The sequence below is a fragment of the Protopterus annectens genome, chromosome 1.part0 (genome assembly GCF_019279795.1).
Source record: "Protopterus annectens isolate FY-2018-M chromosome 1.part0, PAN1.0, whole genome shotgun sequence".
NCBI classification, from domain to species: Eukaryota; Metazoa; Chordata; order Ceratodontiformes; family Protopteridae; genus Protopterus; species Protopterus annectens.
In genome coordinates, this window is record NC_056725.1 from 501,030,516 (window position 1) to 501,051,255 (window position 20,740).

The 20,740-nt window shown below is 44.2% G+C and overlaps 1 protein-coding gene across 6 annotated transcripts in view; it reads left to right on the forward strand.

Annotated features, from left to right (window-relative positions):
- Positions 1-20,740, forward strand: part of SLC29A1 (solute carrier family 29 member 1 (Augustine blood group)) — a 1,418,904-nt gene that overhangs the window by 780,606 nt on the left and 617,558 nt on the right. For all 6 annotated transcript variants that reach the window (XM_044060805.1, XM_044060813.1, XM_044060823.1 and 3 more), the window contains one exon: positions 2,288-2,350. In XM_044060805.1, coding sequence (XP_043916740.1) covers positions 2,322-2,350 — 29 coding nt within the window. In that variant the 5' untranslated portion in view covers positions 2,288-2,321. The remainder of the gene's footprint in view (positions 1-2,287; positions 2,351-20,740) is intronic.

The following is a 20,740-nucleotide window of genomic DNA, read 5'->3' on the forward strand; positions in this document are numbered from 1 at the left end:
CCTTTCAGAACGTTAAACGTCTGAAAACCTGAAAGTCGTATGGTCAAGACCATATGATCGAGTTGTCAGAATCTCGAAATTCTAAACGGAGATCTGCCTACAGCAAGGAACGAGAGATTTCCCTTTTCCTGGCTGTATAGTGATCTCGAAGTTGGTATATTTAAGTAGTGTGGGGGGTGCAGTGGGGGCCCCCCTGCAGAAACATTTTATTTTTTATTTATCTATTTATTTTTTATGTTAGATTAATTTCAGGGTTTTGAGCTTTTGAAAACTTGACCATATGACATTCGGGTTTTCAGAAGTTCGAGATTCTGAAGTGAATCCATACATATATATATATATATATATATATATATATATATATATATATATATATATATATACATATGCAGTGTGTGTGTATGTGTGTGTGTGTGTGTGTGTGTGTGTGTGTGTGTGTGTGTGTGTGTATTTGTGTGTGTTTCTGTGTGTGTTTTGAAAATTGTAATGTTTTGAATGGAGATCGCCGTACAGTGCAGAATGGGAAATTAATCATTTTCCTTACTGTAGTGCAATTTCAAAGTTGGTATATTTATTTAGCGTTCCCCGGGCAAAAACATAAAAAAAAATGTTTTTGTTTTTATTTTTTTTTATTACAATTTTTAAGTTTCAAAACTTTGGTGTTCTACTCCCAACCATTTGCAGTTCTAAGTTTTGAAACTTCGAGCTTGTAAAATAGATACATACATATATATATATATATATATATATATATATATATATATATATGTATGTGTGTGTGTGTGTGTGTATATATATGTTTTTATATATATATATATATATATATGTGTGTGTGTGTGTGTGTGTGTGTGTGTGTGTGTGTGTGTGTGTATGTGTATACATATTTATTTATTTATTTGACATTTGTTGACCGGTTTGGTCCATCTGGGCCAAGGACCTTTTGGAGACCCGGGGAGAAAAGCTCCAGAATTACAAAATATGTGCAAGTTAACAAGAATAAAAACATTTACTAATACACAAAAAAATACCTAAAAATGTAAAACAAGTATACAGTGATAATACTGATATATATGTGTATAAAATGTAGGTTTATATTTCTGTGCCTATATGTTTGTGTATATAGTGGAAGATGTCTGTGTTTGTGTTTATATATATATATATATATATATATATATATATATATATATATATATATATGAATCTACTACTATTCACCAAAAGCACATTTCACTGAAACACATTTCACCGTGCACTTTTCACCGAAAGCACATTTTACTGAAAACACAATTCACCGAAACACATTTCACCGAAAGTTGTAGATGGCCTTTTCCCCACTGTAGTGCAACCCTGGAGTTGGTATATATAGTAAGGGGGGGGGGGTTGGTGGGCGTAGCCCCCCATATATTTTAAATATTTTGAATTATATACATGAATACATGTAAGTGCAATATAGTACTGTTCTCTGACAATAATATATACATAAAATATGTGGGGGGGCGTACCCCCCTAACTATATATACTAACTCCAGGGTCGCACTGCAGTGGGGTAAAGGCCATCTACAACTTTCGGTGATATGTGTTTCGATGAACTGTGTTTTCGGTGAAATGTGCTTTCGGTGAATAGTAGAAGATCCATATATATATATATATATTTATAAAATATATATATATATATATATATATATATATATATATATATATATATATATATATATATATATATATATATATATATACATATATATATATACACACATATATATATATATATATATATATATATATATATATATATATAAATGTATATATATATATATATATATATATATATATATATATTTAGAGAGGGGGGGCAGTCATTTGTACCCATATAGATGGTAACCATTTGAAAATGCAAGATTGTAACTGAGATCCCCATAAATGTGAACAATAAAGTGCAAAAAAGTGGAAGTGTAAGCTTGTGGTACCTTGGGGTATCTTACTTTGAGGTACAGAGATTTTAGAGAAGAAGGGGTATGCGTTCATTAGTCCAATATGTTGTTATGGTGATAGTTCAGTATGTTGTTATGGTGTGATACAAATCCACATATCTACATATAAACATGCATGCATACTTAAATAGATAGACATATGTGTGTGAGGCATACACAGGCATTCACATCTGTATGTAGATGTGTATACGTGAAAAGCCAGGAGAATTTTGTAGCCACTTTTACTGCCTGTTCTGAGTCAGAATTTTTAATGTATTTTTTTCAGTAACCTGTAATTGTATTCTTTGTACTTTTAGGAGCACTGTGAAGAGCAGTAACTCTCAGCCAAAAATGAATGTGAGGGAAGGACCTAAGGACAAGTAAGTTGATTTGGTATCATTGAGTTTCTGCCCAGGCATGTGCCAGTGCTGCATATGGTAGCAGTGTATAATGAATGCTGTTTGTGTGTGTTTTTTGAGTGTGAATACGTGGGGGTGCGTTTGTGTATATATCAGTGTCCAGGTTTATAAAAATCTGTGTGGTTGCAGGCTGAGTGACTTTGATTGCATTCTAGCACAAATCCTTGAAAATGTGATGCCATAGCTGAAATGGACATACTAATATCCTGTATATCTGGAAAGTTAATTTCAAATCATTAGGTTAAGAATGTATTGGACAGCAGTTTTAATCAAAGTAAATTGTTTCTTCTCTGTCTGTATCGATTTGCCATGTCCTGCAGCGGGTAGAGTTATCAATTCACAGCAAGAGGTTCTCCAGTTCGGTTCTCAGCTGCGGTGCCTTCTGTGTGGAACACAACAATTTTGTTAATGTAATTTTACTAAAGTTTTCTGTATTTTACTGTAGTCCGACATATCTTTTTTAAAATAGAAGTGTTTTCTTGTCCAGAAAGGGTTCTGCATTTCACTTTAATGATTAGAAATGGGACTGTGGTGTACAACAGGATGAACTACCTTTCCAAACATAGTTTGAATTTCTAATTGAGTAACTGGATGTTGTTCCCTGTCTCCATAAGTATAGACTACTGCTAAAGTTTAGTGTAGTTATAAATTCCTACCTTGCTATGTGTGTGCATTTGCACTTGATAACTCTGGCATTGTGTGTTATGGACTATTATACCATGACCCCCCCCCCCAAAACGTGCACGCTGATTGGCCAGCGTGCCCATTGTAAATCGAGTTATACTAATGGAAAAAGGTCCGGTTGCCCGGACTTTTTTCCATTAGTATAACTCGCTTTAAAACACTTTCTCGCTATGTTAAATGGGTTTAACATAGCGATACAGCTTTAAAATAAGCAACGGAGATCTCCGTTGCTTATTTTAAAGCTGTCTCGCTATGTTAAACCCATTTAACATAGCAGACAGTGTTTAAAAGCAATGGAGAAAGCAAGATCTCCGTTGCTTTTTTTTTTAGTGTTTCGCTATGTTAAATGGGTTTAACATAGCGAGACAGTTTTAAAATAAGCAACGGACATCTCCGTTGCTTATTTTAAAACTGTCTCACTATGTTAAACTCATTTAACATAGCGAAACACTAAAAAAAAAGCAACGGAGACCTTGCTTTCTCCGTTGCTTTTGCCCACAGCTCTGATGTACTGCGCAGGCGCGCAGTACATCAGAACTGCCGCGGATGCCAGACATCTGCGTAAGGGCAGTAAACAGGCATTATACTTGCCATTATTTAAGAAAAGTAATAGTTTCTTTTCTTAAATAATGTCATGGTATAATAGCAATAACCCACTTCTGGGTGTGGGTAATGCTAAATTTACCCACGGTTGGCTTTGTTTGGTCCCTCGGGCTTCGCCCTCGGGACCAAACCACGCCAACCGTGGGTAAATTTAGCATTACCCACACCCAGGCGTGGGTTATTGCTATATTCTGCCATGATTCAGGTTTAGACACAGACTTCATAGAGCAAGCCTAATATTAAATTTGTTTTCTCAATCACGGTCAGAGTTTTAATAATTATTTCATAAGCCTAAAGATCTGATGTTATCCAAGTCATCATTCATCACCAGAGGGGCCTACGATCCAAAATCTGATCTGAGCCGCCCAACATACTACAGACGGATCCAGGGCTCTAACTCCTCCCTGTCCCATGATGCTGTACCATCCTGTGACCCCCAGATCTTGTTTGCCATGTATCCTGTGCAGACATGTTTTCCATTGGCTCTAGCTAGATAAGTGTTTTTTTCCTTGTTTTTCTTACTTCGGGGTAGTTTTCTAGTGTAAATTCCTGTTGTCTTGGTACTGTTAATTGGTGTTCTTGTAGTTTATTACCTCCCTTCCCTTAACTTGTTTTTTTTTTTGTTTAAGTTAGTGTGTGTTGGGTTTTTGGCTCTCTTTTTCTTGTAGCCATTAGGGCTGTGTTGGTATAGTTGTTAGTGTTTTTTTTAGTGGTTTAGTTTAGTCTAGTTTATGTTAGTTGTTGAATTATGGCTGATAAAACCAGCTGGCTTTAAGAAGTGCTCCTTATGCGGTCAGAAAATGCCTCATTCTGATTCGCACGAGGAGTACATGTGTTGCTTGGGTGTTCCTCACCTGGAAGTTGAATGCGACCTCTGTGCCGCATTTTACCTCAGGGCCTTGGCGAAGTGCTGCAGCAAGCTTTTGCTAAAGGGGCTGGCCCAATGAAGACCATTCATTTCCCGCTCGAAGGCTTCCTCTTCTGAGATGAAGAGGAAGATCCCTTCTCTCCAGCCAGCTCCTTCTAAGAAACCGCGGCTGTCGGATAGTAAGTCTTCAGATCCAGCATCAACCCGGTCTGTCTTGGATCCAAGGTCTTCGGAGCCAAGAGCCCCAGAGTTGTGTCTTGGATTCAGGGCCTCTCCAGATCAGAGGCCCTCAGATCCGACCATGATCAGGCCAGCCTTGGATCCGTCCAGTTCATCGGATGTGTCAGCTAAGCCTTTGGCTCTGACAGGGTTGTTGGATCTGATTGCACTCTTGGGGGAGGTTGTTGTCCCTTCTACCTTCACAGATGACTCATTTGGCTCAGGGACAACGGAGCCGTTCCCCAGGACATCACAGTAGGTCAGGGAGATCTCCCTCCAAATCTACCTACTCCTTTTTCTCCTCTAGATCTTTGAGGAGTCTCTTGCCCTCAGACATGGATAGGATGATGAGGAGCTTCCTCAAGGCCCAAATAGAGTTGGGTCTCCTGGCTTCCCTGCCCATCTGGCCAGAGGAGCCTTTCTCCTCTTGGTTTCTCATTCTCCTCATCCAACCTTGGTGGTTTTGGATTCTAGGGACAAGGACATCTGTGGTCAGATTCCGGCGAGGCTGATTATCCCCCTTTCTCAACCCCATTGTGGTCCCTGGCTTATTCTGTTCCCCTACCCTTGGAGCAGGGTGAGCTCTGTACAGGAGTGGTCAGTGCCGGCTCCATGGGGGGGATCTGGTACTGTTTTCTCAGACCAGTCCCTTCCCTTCGGCGCTTTGGCTTTCGACAGCTCTGGGCCTGTATCATCCAGGGGTCACGGTGCTGTTTCCAGACTCATTCCTCCTCTCTGGGGGACCTCTTCCTTGGACATGGGGGACAGGCCCACTTCCAGCCCCTCTGCTTTCCAGGTGGTAGAGAGGACCTTCTCCAAGTCTGGAGTTTCCTCTGCCGCACCTCCAGGTCCCTCCCTGCCTGTCTTCTACATCGGCTGGCTAGGCCTCCCATCCTTGTCCAGGGTCAGCCCTTCCGATTGAGCCTTCAGGGGGATTTCCTCCCCTTTGGGTGACTCTGTCTCTTCCGACTCCTTCTCGGAGCCCCCGGCAGAGGAGGTTCATCGTAAGAGAAAGTGCAAGAGGAGGCACTTGGACTCCCCTGTGGAGTCCCTCACATAGGATACAGACCTCGAGGAAGGAGAAGGGTCCCCAGATCTCTACCCGATGATGTCTTCTTTGCAGACATCCATGAGCTCTTGAAACAAAAGGGTGGATGGTGTCCCCAACCCCCATCTTCAGAGGAGTCCGTGTTTCTGAAGGCCTTCAGGTTGGGCCTGTCTACCTCCTGGGTGCCCCCCCGCTGATGAGTTAGTGTATCTAATCACCAGTAGGGCCTGGAAGAAACCGGACACAGTGGAGCCTGTTCCATAAAGGGCTGACAAGTTTCTTAGTCCTCCTGCAAACCATTGTTTCTGGAGCAAAGGAGTCCCAGCTGATGCCATTGTGGTTGCCACCACCACTAAAAAGGAGCTAGCAGAGCAGAGCTCCATGGTCTATCCCCAGAACAGGGAGTCCCGGGCAGTAGACTGTTTTGGGAAGCGTGTGTAAGCCTCGGCTACCTTTGGACTGAGAGCAACAAGTTTTTTGGCACGTTTTACCCACCTCCAAAAGGATTTGATTCAAGAGCTTTCAACTTCCCTTACAGAGTTGTTGTCAGCGGAGAACCTCAAGAAGGTGTCTCCCAAGCTATCCACTCTGACTTCCCTCGCAAATTCCTCGATGAGGTTAATTTCTCTACACCCACGTGCCTGGACAAACATCACTTCCGATCAGTGGGTGTTAAATATGATTTCCAGTAAGAAGTTGTCTCCCAGAAGTTCCACCCATTCAAAGGGAGTTGGTCTTCAAAGAAGTTCAACAATTTCTTCTAAAAAGAGCAATCCAAGAGGTCCCAGCAGGGCAAAGAGGATTTGGCACTTAGTCTTGCTTCTTTTTAGTGCCAGAAAAGACGAGAGAACTACATCCTGTTCTGGATCTCAGCGAGCTCAATCTTTCAGTGAAGAAATCAAAATTTTGGATGGTCAGTGCTCAGTCCATTCTGACACTTTATGCAAGGACAATTGGATATGCTTTGTAGGTCTCAAGGATGCCTGCTATCATATCAAAATAGACAGGTGTTCCAGGAGACATCTTCACTTCTGGCTAGGAGCCAGTCATTATCAGTTCAGAGCCCTACCCTTCCATCTCACCACAGCCCCCTGGGTGTTTACCAAATGTATGGCAAACTGCAGGGGTTCCAGATCTTTCCGTACCTCGATGATTGGCTTTTCGCGGCACCTTCAAGGCATCGACTGATACAGGTGATTCAATGTGTTTTCCCCCTGTTCCGTCAGTTAGGGGTAACTGTCAGTCTTGCCAAATCCAATCTGATCCCCACTCGACAGTTGGAATTCATAGGAGTTAAGTTAGACTCTGTTTCAGAGATTGCAGCTTTGCCTTTGCATAGAATTCAGTTGATATGAGAACAGGTCACACAGATCTTAGACATGTCTCGGCCCCTGGTTCACCTGGTTCTTCAGGTTATCGGATCCATGCCCTCAGTCATTCATCTCGTTCCTCTGGCCTGGTACCACAGGCTAGTGTTACAATGAACCTTAGGTGTCCAGTTGTCAGCTCTGCTTCATCCCATGTCTATGACCATAACTCTGACATCCATGTGCAGACATCACCTCCAGTGTTGGCTTCAGTTTCAGGATCTCTCAATAGGTTAGTCCTTTTCTCTCCCACTGCCCACGGCCACGGTGACCATGGATGCCTCCCTGCTGGTGTGGGGTGGGCATTTTTGGGGGAAGACTGTCCAAGGCACATGGTCCCCAGTAAAGACCAAGTTGCATATAAACGTTCTAGAGATGAGAGCAGTTTTTCTATCGTTGAAAGCCTTCCAGGATCGCCTTCCTCTAGGGACAATTTAAATTCAGACAGACAACATGACAGTCATCTGGTATGCCAACCAACGAGGGGAAAATGTTCTTAACTGTTGTGCAGATAGGCCATGAGAGTGTGGGAATGGGCGATGTCCTCCGGCCATTTCCTTACTGCATCGTACATACCCAGGCCTTCCAATATGTTGGCCAACAGGCCCAGCAGATCTATCTTGAGTCCTCACAAGTGGTCCCTCAATCCTTCAGGGGTGAAGCAGATTTTCGACCGTTAGGGTCAATCGTGCTGTGACCTTTTTGCCTCCTCAGCCAGCCACAAATGCAGCAGGTACTTTGCCCTGAACCCCTCTCAGGGGGAGTCACCAAGGGATGCTCTAGTTCACGATTGGCCTCCAGATCTCCTTTACACCTACCCTCCTTTCCTCTTAATACCCAGGGTTCTGCAGAAAATGCATTGCCTGAGGACATCCCTTATCCTCATTGCCCTATCTGGCCTTATCAGCCGTGGTTCCCTTTCATCAGGTCTCATCTGAAATATCGACCATGGGTACTGGATCCTCGTCAAGATCTGATTTCCCATCCATTGGGTCTTCCTCTCCCAAACTTTCAGACACTTTGTCTAACCGCATGGTTTCTCCATATATTCTTTGTGTTTCACTGGTGCAGTCATCACATTTGGGTTAACCCTGCCAGAGTAGCCCTCGGCCGGCCCGTACACCAGAAACTTAGTATTTCTGCGTTGGTTGCTGTCACTTGAGGAGTGACGTCAGGTCATCAGTAGTATAAAGTACGGCAGTCGATGCCATTACATCAGTATTTCTTGCTGTGGAGCCCGAAGCAGAAGCTGTTTGCACGAGTGCCAGTCGGCCGCTACCTGAGTTTTCGTCTACCGAATTGAAGTTGAAGTCTTCTAAAGCTAAGTACCCCATTGTGGATCCTTTTTTTTTGCACTAACCGATGTCAGAAAAAGTTAATTGTCTCGCTTGTGGAAAGCAAATACCACACCGCGACTTCCACTCTTACTGCGTCACCTGTTTAGACCCAGACCATGACATCCCTCGTTGTCGCTTCTGTGCTTTGTTCAAAGCCAAAACTATCCACCGTCGGGCCCTTATTTTAGCCAGATATTTTCGATTACAGTCCTCCAATTCTGATATTGCTTTGGTAAGCCATCCGACAGCAGATCTTCTGAAAAAACGTAAAGATAAAGACGAGACAGACCACACAGGTCCAAAACTACCAACAACGCTTCCATTAAGCTAGTCGTCAATTCTCCGGTACTCAGTGAGGGGCTTTCACAGCCCCTGATGCCCGATTCTGTTAATTCGCAGGCCGCTACCGAGACCCTTTTGGAGTCTGGTATGCCACAAAACTCTTCTTTGACTAAGGATCGTGCGGTCGTCTCTACCTTGGATGGGTCCGGAGCCGCTGAGTAGGCACCGGCTTCCGAGGAAGTCCTTTGCACTACCGAATCTCGACACAAACCGACATCTTCTTTCGCGACTAACGTTCTTTCTAAAACTACCGAGTTTTTTAGGCCCAGGGTATGAACCACACCCAAGAAACCGACGACCCACTCTCAGGCGCCTCTTACCTTGCCTCAGTCTCAAATGCTTAAAATGGCGGAAGACCTTATCATGCTGATCAGGGAAAGCCAAACTACCCCCTCCAAAAGGAAATGAGATCTGTCCCCTGTAGTTTTATAGGTTCATAGGTTGGTACTAGGCTATCGGCCCTAGGGCCTATACAAGCCTAGCTATAACAGTTCCCTGGCTATTTCTTCCCACAATATTTACTTCCCTTGTCCCTGTCTAGCAGGGTGACTGACGTAATCCCCGGGATGAATTTCCTATCTCCCATCCAATCGTCAAGGTTCCTTTTGAAGAGGGCCAAAGAGGCGCTCTGCTTGACATGTATGGACAGTCTATTCCAGAGTCTGGGGAGTCTCTGGGTCAGGAACCTATCCCTCCAGCATGTTTTGTTCATTGTGATGACAAGGTTTAGATCCATGATAGACCAGTAGACAATATGCAGCAGAGTATAGCTGGAGTTTTTTTAGACAGTCAGCATAGGGCATCTGCTTTAGGCCTGTAATTCTTTTAGTGAGTTATTTCTGCGGCCTTTCCAGTTGTTGCAGATGTATTGAGAGGTACATACCAAACGGGCGTTGTATTCTATAATGGGTCTAATGAGGGATGAGTACAGTGGGACAATAACCTCCTTTTTTCTGGATGAAAAGCCCTTAGTGATGAGGTGTGCCACATAGAAGGATTTCCTGACTGTTGTGGCAATGTGGTTATCGAAGGTGAGACCGCTGTCCACCTGCATCCCTAATTCTCTTATCACACTTTCAGTGTTTAGTGTACTGCCACCTATGTGGTAATTCACTGGAACATGTTTTTTCCCAAAGGGGATATAACTATACATTTCTTGGCATTGAGCTTGAGCCCATGGCTCTGGCACCAAGCATCTGTTTCTGTAAGGCCCTCTTGTAGAATATCCACATCATTTGGGGATTCAATAATGGCTCCCAGTTTGCAGTCATCTGCAAACTTTGTTAGCCAGAGTCCCTTAGTGTTGGTCTATACTTCAGAGAAGTAGATGTCAAACAAGAGTGGTCCTAGGACTAAACCCTGAGGTACTCCACTTGTCACTTGTCTGGTGCTGGATTTGCAGTCGGCTACTTTTACAGTGTGGGTTCTGTCAGTAAGTCAGTTGGCAACCCATCAAGTGACGTAAGGATTAATGCCCAGCTTAGTACGTTTATCTATGATTTCAGAGTGGGGGATGTTGTCAAAGGCCTTGGCAAGGTCCAGATAGGCTGTGTGGACTGCTTTACCCTCGTCCAAAACTCTGGAGACTGATTCAAAGAAGTCAGTCAGGTTCAGGAGACAAGATCGGCCCTTCACGAACCCAAACTGGGTGGGGTCCAGTGTTTTAAGGTTGCCAATGTCTTTCTTTATAAATTCCATGATAATACGTTCCATGGCCTTGCAGATCAGGCTCGTCAGACTGATGGGGTGGTAGTTCCCAGGATCCAAGATGGATCTCCCCTTGTGAAGTGGGATAACTGTAGCAGTGCGCCACTCAGTGGGTACGAAGCCTGAGGTGAGGCTCTGATTAAACATGACACTTAGGTGAGGTGCCAGTTCATTTTGTAGTTCATGTAGTACATAGCCAAGGATGAAGTCTGGTCCCATGGATGCTGTATTCTTAGCTTTGGAGAGTGCGTTTTTTACCTGTGTGGCCGTTATTACCAGAATTTGGCAATCTTTCGGTGTTGATATGGGCCCTTTAGGGGGTGAGGCGGGGGTGAAGTTGGCAGTGAATCGATCTGCCAGGATATTGGCAATATCCGTGGGATCAGTATATTTAATGCCATTCGGTTGTAGCTCAGAGCAGATCTGAGCATTGCCATTTAGATTCTTGACATAGCTATAGAATGCCTTGTGGTTGTCTTTGGAATCTTTGGCAATTTTATTTTCGTAGCCAGGAATCCAAAAAGAACACACGAACAGAACCAATATAAAAATGGATCCAAGGTGGAAAGCCAAACCAAGACAGACTACTGCTGTATTAAATGCTTAGAAAGTCTGATTTTTTAATGTAAAACCATACGAAACAATAAAACCACAAGCGCTTTCGCTCGGTCTGTGCCGAGCTTTATCAAGTGAACATCCAAAGTACTACAAATCTTTATATACACTAGAATTAGTTGTTAATTGGATTGGTTGTTAATTAATCAATTAAAAGTTAAAACTTGATGGATGCTGAACTCAATGAATTGTTAAAAAATACTTCATTGTTAAAAGTTAAACCTAATGCATTGTAGTAAATATATACAATAAATATTAAAACTGTGACATAAAATGATAAAGAACTGTAAACAGTACATTTAGCAGTAAATTAAAATAAATTATTTGTCATATTTTACTTAAGATTTTTTATATATCAACAGTGAAGGAGCCTCTCATAGTCGAGCCTTTCTTAACTTAAGGACACTGTTTATATTAATATTGTCATTTAGTACAGGGTGTCTGCCTGCGTCTAATTTAAGTTGCCATATAAGTTCCTTGTATTCAGGGGTCATCTCCCAGTCACCTCCCCTAGCGTCCGGGGTAACTTGCTCCAACACTATGAATTTAAGATCTATCTCGGGGCAAGTGAGTGAATGCTTATAAAATGCATTAGACTCCTTTTGTTTACTTAAATCATAAAAATGCTCGTAGAGTCTTTTCCTTAGTGGTCTCTCAGTTTTGCCAACATAGACGCTTGAGCAGATGGTGCAAAACCCTAGGTAGACGACCCCTTTGCTCCCACAAGTGTAATGGCGATGCAATTTAATGTTAAAATTCCTGGAGGGAATATAAAGTGTTGGAGTGTTAATAATGGCATGGCATTGGTTGCAGGCCCCACATTTGAAAGTGCCTAGTCGTGTGTTAGAGTTGTTAACCTGGAAATTAGGTTTCCTTTCAAATAGTTCCTTGAAATTAATGTCCCTCTTTCTTACAAATTTAGGGTGTGCTGGAAGGGTGTCTTTAAATTCTTCATGAAAGGTCAGTACAGGCCAATGCCTCCTAATGATCTCCTCAATGTCAGTGGAATTACCAGAATAGGTATAAATAAAACTGTTCCGGAAGGTGTCAGATGTCGCTGCAGTGTTAGTTGTAACAGAAGGTTGCCCTGTGCCAAGGAGTGGGGGAAATGTTGTTTCTCTATTGTCGATCACTTCCTTAGCTAAGGAGGTAATAAGGGAGAGAGGGTATCCCCTGTCTACAAACATGGACTGCAAAAAATGCATTTCATCCAAAAAATCAACAGTGGAGCTGCACATCCTGGAGGCTCTAATGAACTGGCCCTTAACAATGCCTTTTTTCTTGTGGAATGGGTGTGCACTTTGAAAATGCAGAAAAGAATTGGAAAAAGTGGGTTTCCTGTAAAGTTTTGAGAGAAATGTGGAGTTGTTGTAATCTTTATATAAAGTCACATCAAGATAGTGAAGTTCGTGCTTGTTAATATTATGAGTGAACACCAAGAAAGGGGTAGTGGAGTTGATGTAACTAAAAAAATCCAAAAACTGATTGAAAGTCCCATTCCATAAAATACAGATGTCATCTAGGTATCTTCTGTAATGGGTTAGATGTTGAACCCAGGTAGAAGAAAAAATGAACATACGTTCCCATCTGTGCAAGACAACATTGGCATAAAAGGAAGCGCATGAGGCACCCATGGCCACTCCTTTCCTTTGTCTAAAAAGCTCACCATTGAAAAATATAAAATTATTTTGTAATAGTATTTCCATAAACTCAACTAGGAGACCAGTCACTTTATTGTTAAGATTAGTTTCAGTGGTTAAGAAATCATTAAAACACTCAAGCCCTGTTGGGTGGGGTATACTGGGAAACAAGTCCTTAATGTCTATGGTTATCATAAAAAGTTCAGATGAGAAGAAGGAGGGTTGAATGTCTCTTAGAAAATCCCAAGAGTCTTTGCAGACATGGTCTAAAAGTGGGATAAATTGCTTAGTAACATGGTCAATGAATTTACCTAGGGGTTCAGTGATGCTCCCTGCCCCTGAAACAATGGGCCTAAATCTCAAAGGGTCCAAACCTTTGTGGATTTTCGGAATCCCGAAGATTACTGGTATTTTAGGTTTCTCAACATGTAGGTAGTTGAACAGTTTTTTATTTATAGCTTCTTGGAGCAAATGGTCAGTGAGTGTGTATTTGATTTTGGAAGAGGCTATGTTAACTTCATTTCTAGATACTATTTCATATTGTTCATTATCCTGTAACATATCATGGATGTAAATATCATAGCTAGAATTATATATCAGGATGACCCCGCCACCCTTATCTGGTTTCATGACCCTGATGTTTTCTTTTTTCAAATGGTTAATAAACCAGATTTCGTATTCGTTTAATTTGACTAGGTGTGGTTGTATTCCTTGGAATTGTAAAGTTCTAAGGTCTTTCTCGACTAGTTCTTCATAAAGTTTAATTAAAGGGTGTACAGGTGGATTAAAAGTGCTGGTTCTACAAAGCCCTGAATTAATGTAGGGCTGCCCTTTAAAGTAATGTGCTAGGTTTGAATTTCTAGCAAAGAGTTTTAATTCAACTAAAATTTGGGATATATTACAGGAACGTGCGGGGACAAACTGGAAACCCCGAGTAAATAGATCGAAAGTTAAGTCTGTAATTTGTAAATTACTCTTCCCGCCTAGTTTTGTATATAAAGGAAGAGTTTGGTATCCTTGTTTATCTGAAGAAGCGTAGGTTTCACTACGCGAAAGCGCTCATCTTTTCGTCAATGCAATAAATTACTGTTTTATTTTTACCACGGAGTATTGGGAGTGATTTCTTGATCGTGGCTAGACCTCCGTTTTTGTGCTACATCTTTTTAAAAATCCTACAGCTGACCCTGAGGTCATTTTTCAAGGGCCAAAAGGGATTAAAGCAACCTCTGCTAAGAATCCCACCCCCTCAGACATGGATTCCCAAGCATTGGACAGATAGGGTAAAAAGTATACACCTCAGCTACTCTTGCTATCAGGGCACTAAATTGCCAGGTCCATATGCTGAAATTTCAGCAACATACCTTGGAACTCCTTGAACAAAAAATGTCTTCCTTTCCTGCTTGGGCAGAATCTAAAGATTTACAAGAGTTAATGCATTCTGCAAGTCAAGTAACTAAACACACTTTGCACTGTGGTTTTGACGCCCTAGAAGCTTCTTGCAGGTCAGCAGTCACTGGATCTGTCATTCTAAGCTGTGCATGGCTTAAGGAACAGCCCCTGCCAGACCATGTCAAATCTAAATTGTTGGATGCCTCCTTGTACAAATATAAATTATTTGGCACCAAGACAGAAGAGGGCTTAAAAAGATGGAAGAAAAAGCAAAAGGTATGGAAACAGTTAAGGATTTCTTGCAGGTCCAGCCATCTAGGTTCAGCAGGCGTTGTCCCTCCAAACACTGGTCCTTTCCTGCTGCCATTAAACTGGCCCAGCCTAGGCCCCGTGGAAGTAGATCCCCTAGACAGCAGCCCCAGGGAATGCAGAGATCTAAGAAGTGGACTACCTCCACTTCAAAGCCAGGGAGTTCTAAGCCACCCCCTTATGGTAAGAACTCACAATGACTCACCTCCTCCACCCCCTCTCTCTGCCCACTGTCACTTACCCCTAGGAGGAAAACTCTCCTTTCACTCAAGCACCCAGGCCACCATTACCAAGGACCACTGGGTTCTGAACATTGTGTCTCAGGGATACAAATTTTCCTTCCACACCCTTTCAACCCCAAAAGGGTACCCAGATCTACCACCAAATCAGTAGGCAGAGGCTTAAAAGCAAATCCTTTCCCTGCTCTCTATGAGGGCAGTAGAGCACGTTCCTGCAGAACAGATAGGCCAAGGTTTCTACTCCAGACTTTTTCTGTTGCCCAGAAAAGAGGGCACTTGGTGCCCCATCCTTGATCTAGCCATTCTAAACACCTTCTTGGTGATCCCAAAATTCAAAATACTCACCCTCCAACAGCTGCTACCCATGCTGTCCAAGAACTTTGTATTGGAAAAGCTAACCCTTCCCCCTTTCAAACCAGCTGCTTCTGCAGAGCTAAAATTTCTCTCCTGGAATACAGCATTCCTTCTGGCCATCACTTCTGCCAGAAGAGTCTCTGAGCTGCAAGCATTCATGGCTGTGGAACCCTTCATCATCTTTCATGCAGACAGGGTATCCCTCAGAACTAACCCATCCCTCATGCCCAAGGTGGTGTCCAGTGTGGCTCTCAACCAATCCATTCATTTGCCCACCTTTTTTCCTAATCCCCAGATCAAGGGGGAAAGGATTCTTCACTCTCCGGATGTGCACAGACATCTCAGATTCTATGTAGACAGGACTAAATCCTTCAGAAAGTATGATCAATTGCTGGTTAGCTTTGCTACAGGGGCAGAAGGCAAAGCCATCTCCAAACAAACCTTTTCCAGATGGATAGCACACTGCATCCATTTCTGCTACAAACAGCATGGAAAGCCTCCCCTCAAGGGGGTCAGGGCACATTCCACCACAGCAGCCTCAACCTCTGCAGCTTTCCTCAGAGGAGTCCCCACTAGGGACATCCTGAAGGCTGTCACCTGGACATCTGTTCACACTTTTACCAAACATTACCACCTGCCTCTCTTCTCCAATTCCAGGGCAGGGTTTGCCTCTGCAGTCTTACAAGGCATCCTAGCCAGCCCCTAGTTTCCTTGACTGCCTCCACCCTTTTCCTCAGCTTTGGGAATCAACCCAAATGTGATGACTGCAACAGTGAAACACGAAGAACATAGTACAGTTGTGTGCACTTACCAATAATATAGATGTTCGAGTGTATTCACTATTGCAGTCCTGGTTTCTCTCCCTCCATCCCCCTTTCTTCTCTTTCTCTTTTTATTACCATTATAACTTGTTGTTCTCCTTTCCTTATAAGGGACATATTGGTATTTATTTCCACTGGTGGGGTTCTTCCACCAGAGCCTGGCCTCCTACTTGGGGGCTTCTGACAGGTTATGGCAAGAAAAACTAATGTAATGGTGTCGGCTACCTTACTTTATACTACTGGCGACCTGACATCAGTCCTCAAGTGATAGCAACCAATGCAGAAATACTAAATCTCTGGTATTTGGGCTGGCTGAGAGTTACCCTGGCAGGGATAACCCAAATGCGATGACTGCAACAGTGAATACACTCGAACATTTACATTTATGGTAAGTGTACACAACTGTACTTTCCAATGATCATAAAACTGTCCAGGCTAGTGTCCCCCATTCAGCTTATCATTCTAGCCTCCCAGAAACCCTCCACTAGGAAGGTATACAGTAGTAAGTGGAAAAGGTTTTCTTTCTGGACTAAGAGCAGGAATCTGGATCCCTTTTCTGCTTCAGTTTCAGATATACTTTTGTTCTTGTCCTCCCTTTTCCAAGCGGGAGCAAGTTTTTCCACTATCAAGCTTCAGTTGGCGGCCATTTCCAACTTTCATTTGAGCTCTGAGTCTACCTTTTCATCTAAGCTTTGTAAAGCATTTATGAAAGTTTTTTTTCTGCTTTGGCCTCCGATTAAGGAACCTTCACCTTCCTGGGACCCCACGCTGGTTTTGCAATCTCTGACTAGGAGTCCTTTTGAGCCTGCTAGTTCCTGCAACCTTTAATTCTTGTCTTGGAAGACGGCCTTCCTAGTGGCTATTACCTCAGCTAGGAGGGTCTCAGAACTGCAAGCTCTCACCATCACTCCTCCTTACATGATTTTATACAAGGACAGAGTCTCCCTTAGGATGGACCCCTCCTTCTTGCACAAGATTGATTCTGAGTCATCTCTAAACCAGTGTATTCAGCTTCTAATGTTCTTCCCCAACTGTTCCATCAAAGGGAAGTATATCCTACATACCTTGGACGTCCACTGACAGTTATGGTTCTACCTGCTGAGGACAAAAAGTTTTCGTAAGCCAGAACAGCTCTTTGTGACCTTTTCACCTAACAGACGTGGCCTTCCAGTTTCTAAGGTCACTATTTCTAAATGGATATCTAGCTGCATCTCTACAGTCTATGACCTTAACCACCTTGAGGTTCCAGGAAATGTCAAGACTCATTCTACTAGGTCTGTAGCCACTTCTTCAGCCTTTTTAGCAAGGCTTTCTATTGATGACATTTGTGCTGTCGCCACTTGGTCTAACCCTCACACGTTTGTTTCTCACTACAAGATTGATCTGGTTTCTAGGAGCAAGGCTTCCTTTGGCTCCACGGTGCTCCACCATGTCCTTCCTTGAGGCCTCCTAGGGTTGACGATAGCTGGGGGCAATAACCCAATAGTGATGAATGATGAATTGGATAACATCAGATTAAGAGTTATGTACTTAACATAACTTGGTACCTGTGTTATCCTACATCATCATTCACCACATTTTTCCTCTCACCATCCCCCCACCTTGTAAATCAGGGAGGAAGTTGGAGATCTGAAGTAGTTTACTTCATTTGCTCTTCAACCTGTGAGTCTTTGGATCTGCTTCGGATCTGACACGGCTGCGTTTTCCAGCTATGGCTCTGAGCTTCAAGAACCTCCCCTTACCCATAATGCCTCCCTGTCTCCCTTCTCCCTTCAGATCTCGTTTAGAGTATGTAGTGTGGTCACCAAGCTCCAGCGTATTCATTTTGGTCAGGTTGTTTTTTTGGTCTATTTCTTAGCTATTTTTTCTTTGTTTTTCTCTCTTAAACCTGTTTATCACCTCCCCGGGTTTCTTCGTAGCTAGTGAATAAAAAAAAGTAGAGAAAAAAAAGTAGTAGTAGGCCTCTTCTATCTTCTCTTAGCTACCTTTCCTTTCTGACTGTGTGTGTGTGTGTGTGTGTGTGTGTGTGTGTGTGTGTGTGTGTGTGTGTGTGTGTGTGTGTGTGTGTGTGTGTGTGTGTGTGTATGTGTGTGTGTGTGTGTGTGTGTGTGTGTGTGTGTGTGTGTGTGTGTGTGTGTGTGTGTGTGTGTGTGTGTGTGTGTGTGTGTGTGTATGTGTGTGTGTGTGTGTGTGTGTGTGTGTGTGTGTGTGCGTGTGTGTGTGTGTGTGTGTGTGTGTGTGTGTGTGTGTGTGTGTGTGTGTGTGTGTGTGTGTGTGTGTGAATATTGAACCGGCTGAGGCCCCAAAGCCTGGTTTCAAATAATGCACAGAGTGTGGGTATAAGCTTTCACTGGCTGATGGCCACACTCTGTGCGTGGTTTGCTTGGGGGTTACTCACTTCCAGTCCTTCTGTTCTATGTGCATTGGGTTTAACCCCAGAGCACTTAAGGACAGGCAGGACAGATTGATTCTTAAGGGCTTGTTGCCCTCTTCTGCTGGGACTGTGGTCCCTTCTTCCCCTGCAGGAAAAGCAGCGGCTGCTGCTTCTTCTTCCTCCCTGGCTTGTGGGACTCACACTCCTGCCAAGAGGCCCGGGGAGGGGTATAAATCTAAAAAGGACTGGCCTCGCAAGTGATCCCCCAAGTGCCTGTCGCAAGCCGGTCCACCGCTGAAGACAAAGCCTGTCTCTAGGCCTGCTTCCCCTCGACTCAAGTCCCCAAGGTTTTCACCTGAGCCCGAGCTTCCGACTAGCCGGTTGCAATCTAGGTTCCCCTCATGCCACCGGCATTCCCACCCTGCTTCAGTGGCGTCTGCTCCACTGGAGCCTTTTGGAAGTGGATATGGACAAGATGATGCAGAGGTTCATCCACACTCAAATTCAGATGGGGGTCTTGCCAGGGCCATCTCCCACTGGAGCTTCTGCCCATGTTCCGTCCTGTTACTCCTTCTCCAATCTGACCTTCGGTTTCAGAGTCGTTGGATCCAAGGATGGTCGGAGTTGAGGGGTCGGCACCAATGGTACTCTCTACCTCGACGCCAGCAGTTGCCTTGAGTGTGTTGGATCTGACCAGTTTGAATCTGAGCTCTCGGAGCCGGAGCCTCGGGGTCAGGTCTGAGTGGGTGTTCCGTGCTCCATGTCTGTCGGAGAGGAGCATACCTCTCGTCGTCTTGGTTCCAGCAGGCACGGCTCTGATTCTCCTGTCAGGTCAAGGGGGAGCGGCTTCTTCTTTTTCTGTCCAGGAGGCCCATTCCCCTTCTGCATTCGATGTGGTGGAGAGGATTTTCGCAGGGTCGAGGCCTCAGACTATCTCATCCTCAGAATACGTCCAGACCCCCCTGGCTTTGAGTGTGGTTCCGACCATCTTGCCCTGTCAGGGGCAGCCCATAGCCGTAGTGCCCCAGGCAGTTCCACTCTTGGAACAACCCGTTTGCGAGGCCTCCCCAGACAGTCCCCCTGAGGAGGCCCCCCGCAAGCATATGTGCAAGAGGAGGCACTTGGACTCTCCCCCAGAGTCTCTCATGGAGGACACGGTCCTGGATGAAGGGGAAGGTTCTCCAAGGTCATCCCCCCAAGGATGTCTCCTTTGGAGACAGTATGGCGATCCTTCGCCAAGGCGGGGGGGGGGGGTCCGCAACAAAACTGACCTCCGACAAGTCTGTGTTTCTGGAGGTATTCGGCTTGGGCCCATCTACCTCTTGGGTGTCTCCTCCTACCAATCCACTTTTGGAGTTTATAACATCTAGGGCTTGGAAGGAGCCAGACACTGTAGAGCCAATATCAAAGTGTCCAGACAAGGTTTTAAGTACCCCCATAGACAAGCTGCATTGCCACAAGGGATCCCCTGTCGATGCTATGATGGTGGCGGCGACCACCAAAAAGGAGCTCCCACAGGAGAGCTCCACGGTCCATCCATCTGACCAGGAGTTGAGGACTTTGGATCATTTTGGGAAGCAAGCTTATGCTTCAGCAATTTTCTCCATGAGGGAGCTGAGCTACTGGAGCATGTTATCTGACTCCAGAGAGATCTAGTCAAAGAAATCATGGAGTCTACCCCAGGGTCCATGTCGGCAGATGACAGGAAGACTTTCAATGCTCGAATGGCCACCCTTAAAGTTGTAGTGAACACGTCCATGCGTTTGCTCTCCCACACCATGGAGGGAGCTGCACGGGCAGTGGGCACAGTCGGAGCCCTTCAAGGCATCTTTTACAAACACCCCTTATGATGGTTCTTCTCTTTTTGGGAAGACTGTAAGAGAGACCTTGATCTAGAGCAAGAAGGATGGGAAGACACTGTCTGCCATCAGGATCCGCTTCTCTCCACCTCTGAGGTCCTTTTCCAAGAACCAATGAGGCCAGAAGAAGATGTGGTTCCATAAGTCTCAGACGTTTTCCCGTAACGCCACCCTAAAGGCAGAGGGGTCCTAAGAAGTTCGAGTCCCGAGAACCTTTCTCAGACAAATCTAGGCAGCAGTCCTGAGGGGTTTCCCAACTTTCTGTCTCTGAAGGCAGTCGGGGGCCATTTGTCACTAGATCCACTAGCTTGGGAGTCCATTACAACAAATCAGTGGGTGTTGCGAATTATATCCAGAGGATATCTCGTCCCGTTCAAAGAACCTCCCCATCCAGCAAAGCCCTCCTGGATGTTCCACCCATGCAGCAAGAGGAGGCAGCAGTGCAGATAGAATCACTTATACGAAAGCAAGTCATCCAACTGGTCCACCCAGACCAGTCCGGATCCAGAGTTTATTCCAAGTTCTTTTTAGTGCCAAAGAAGACGGGGGACCTCAGACCAATTTTGGATCTGTTCC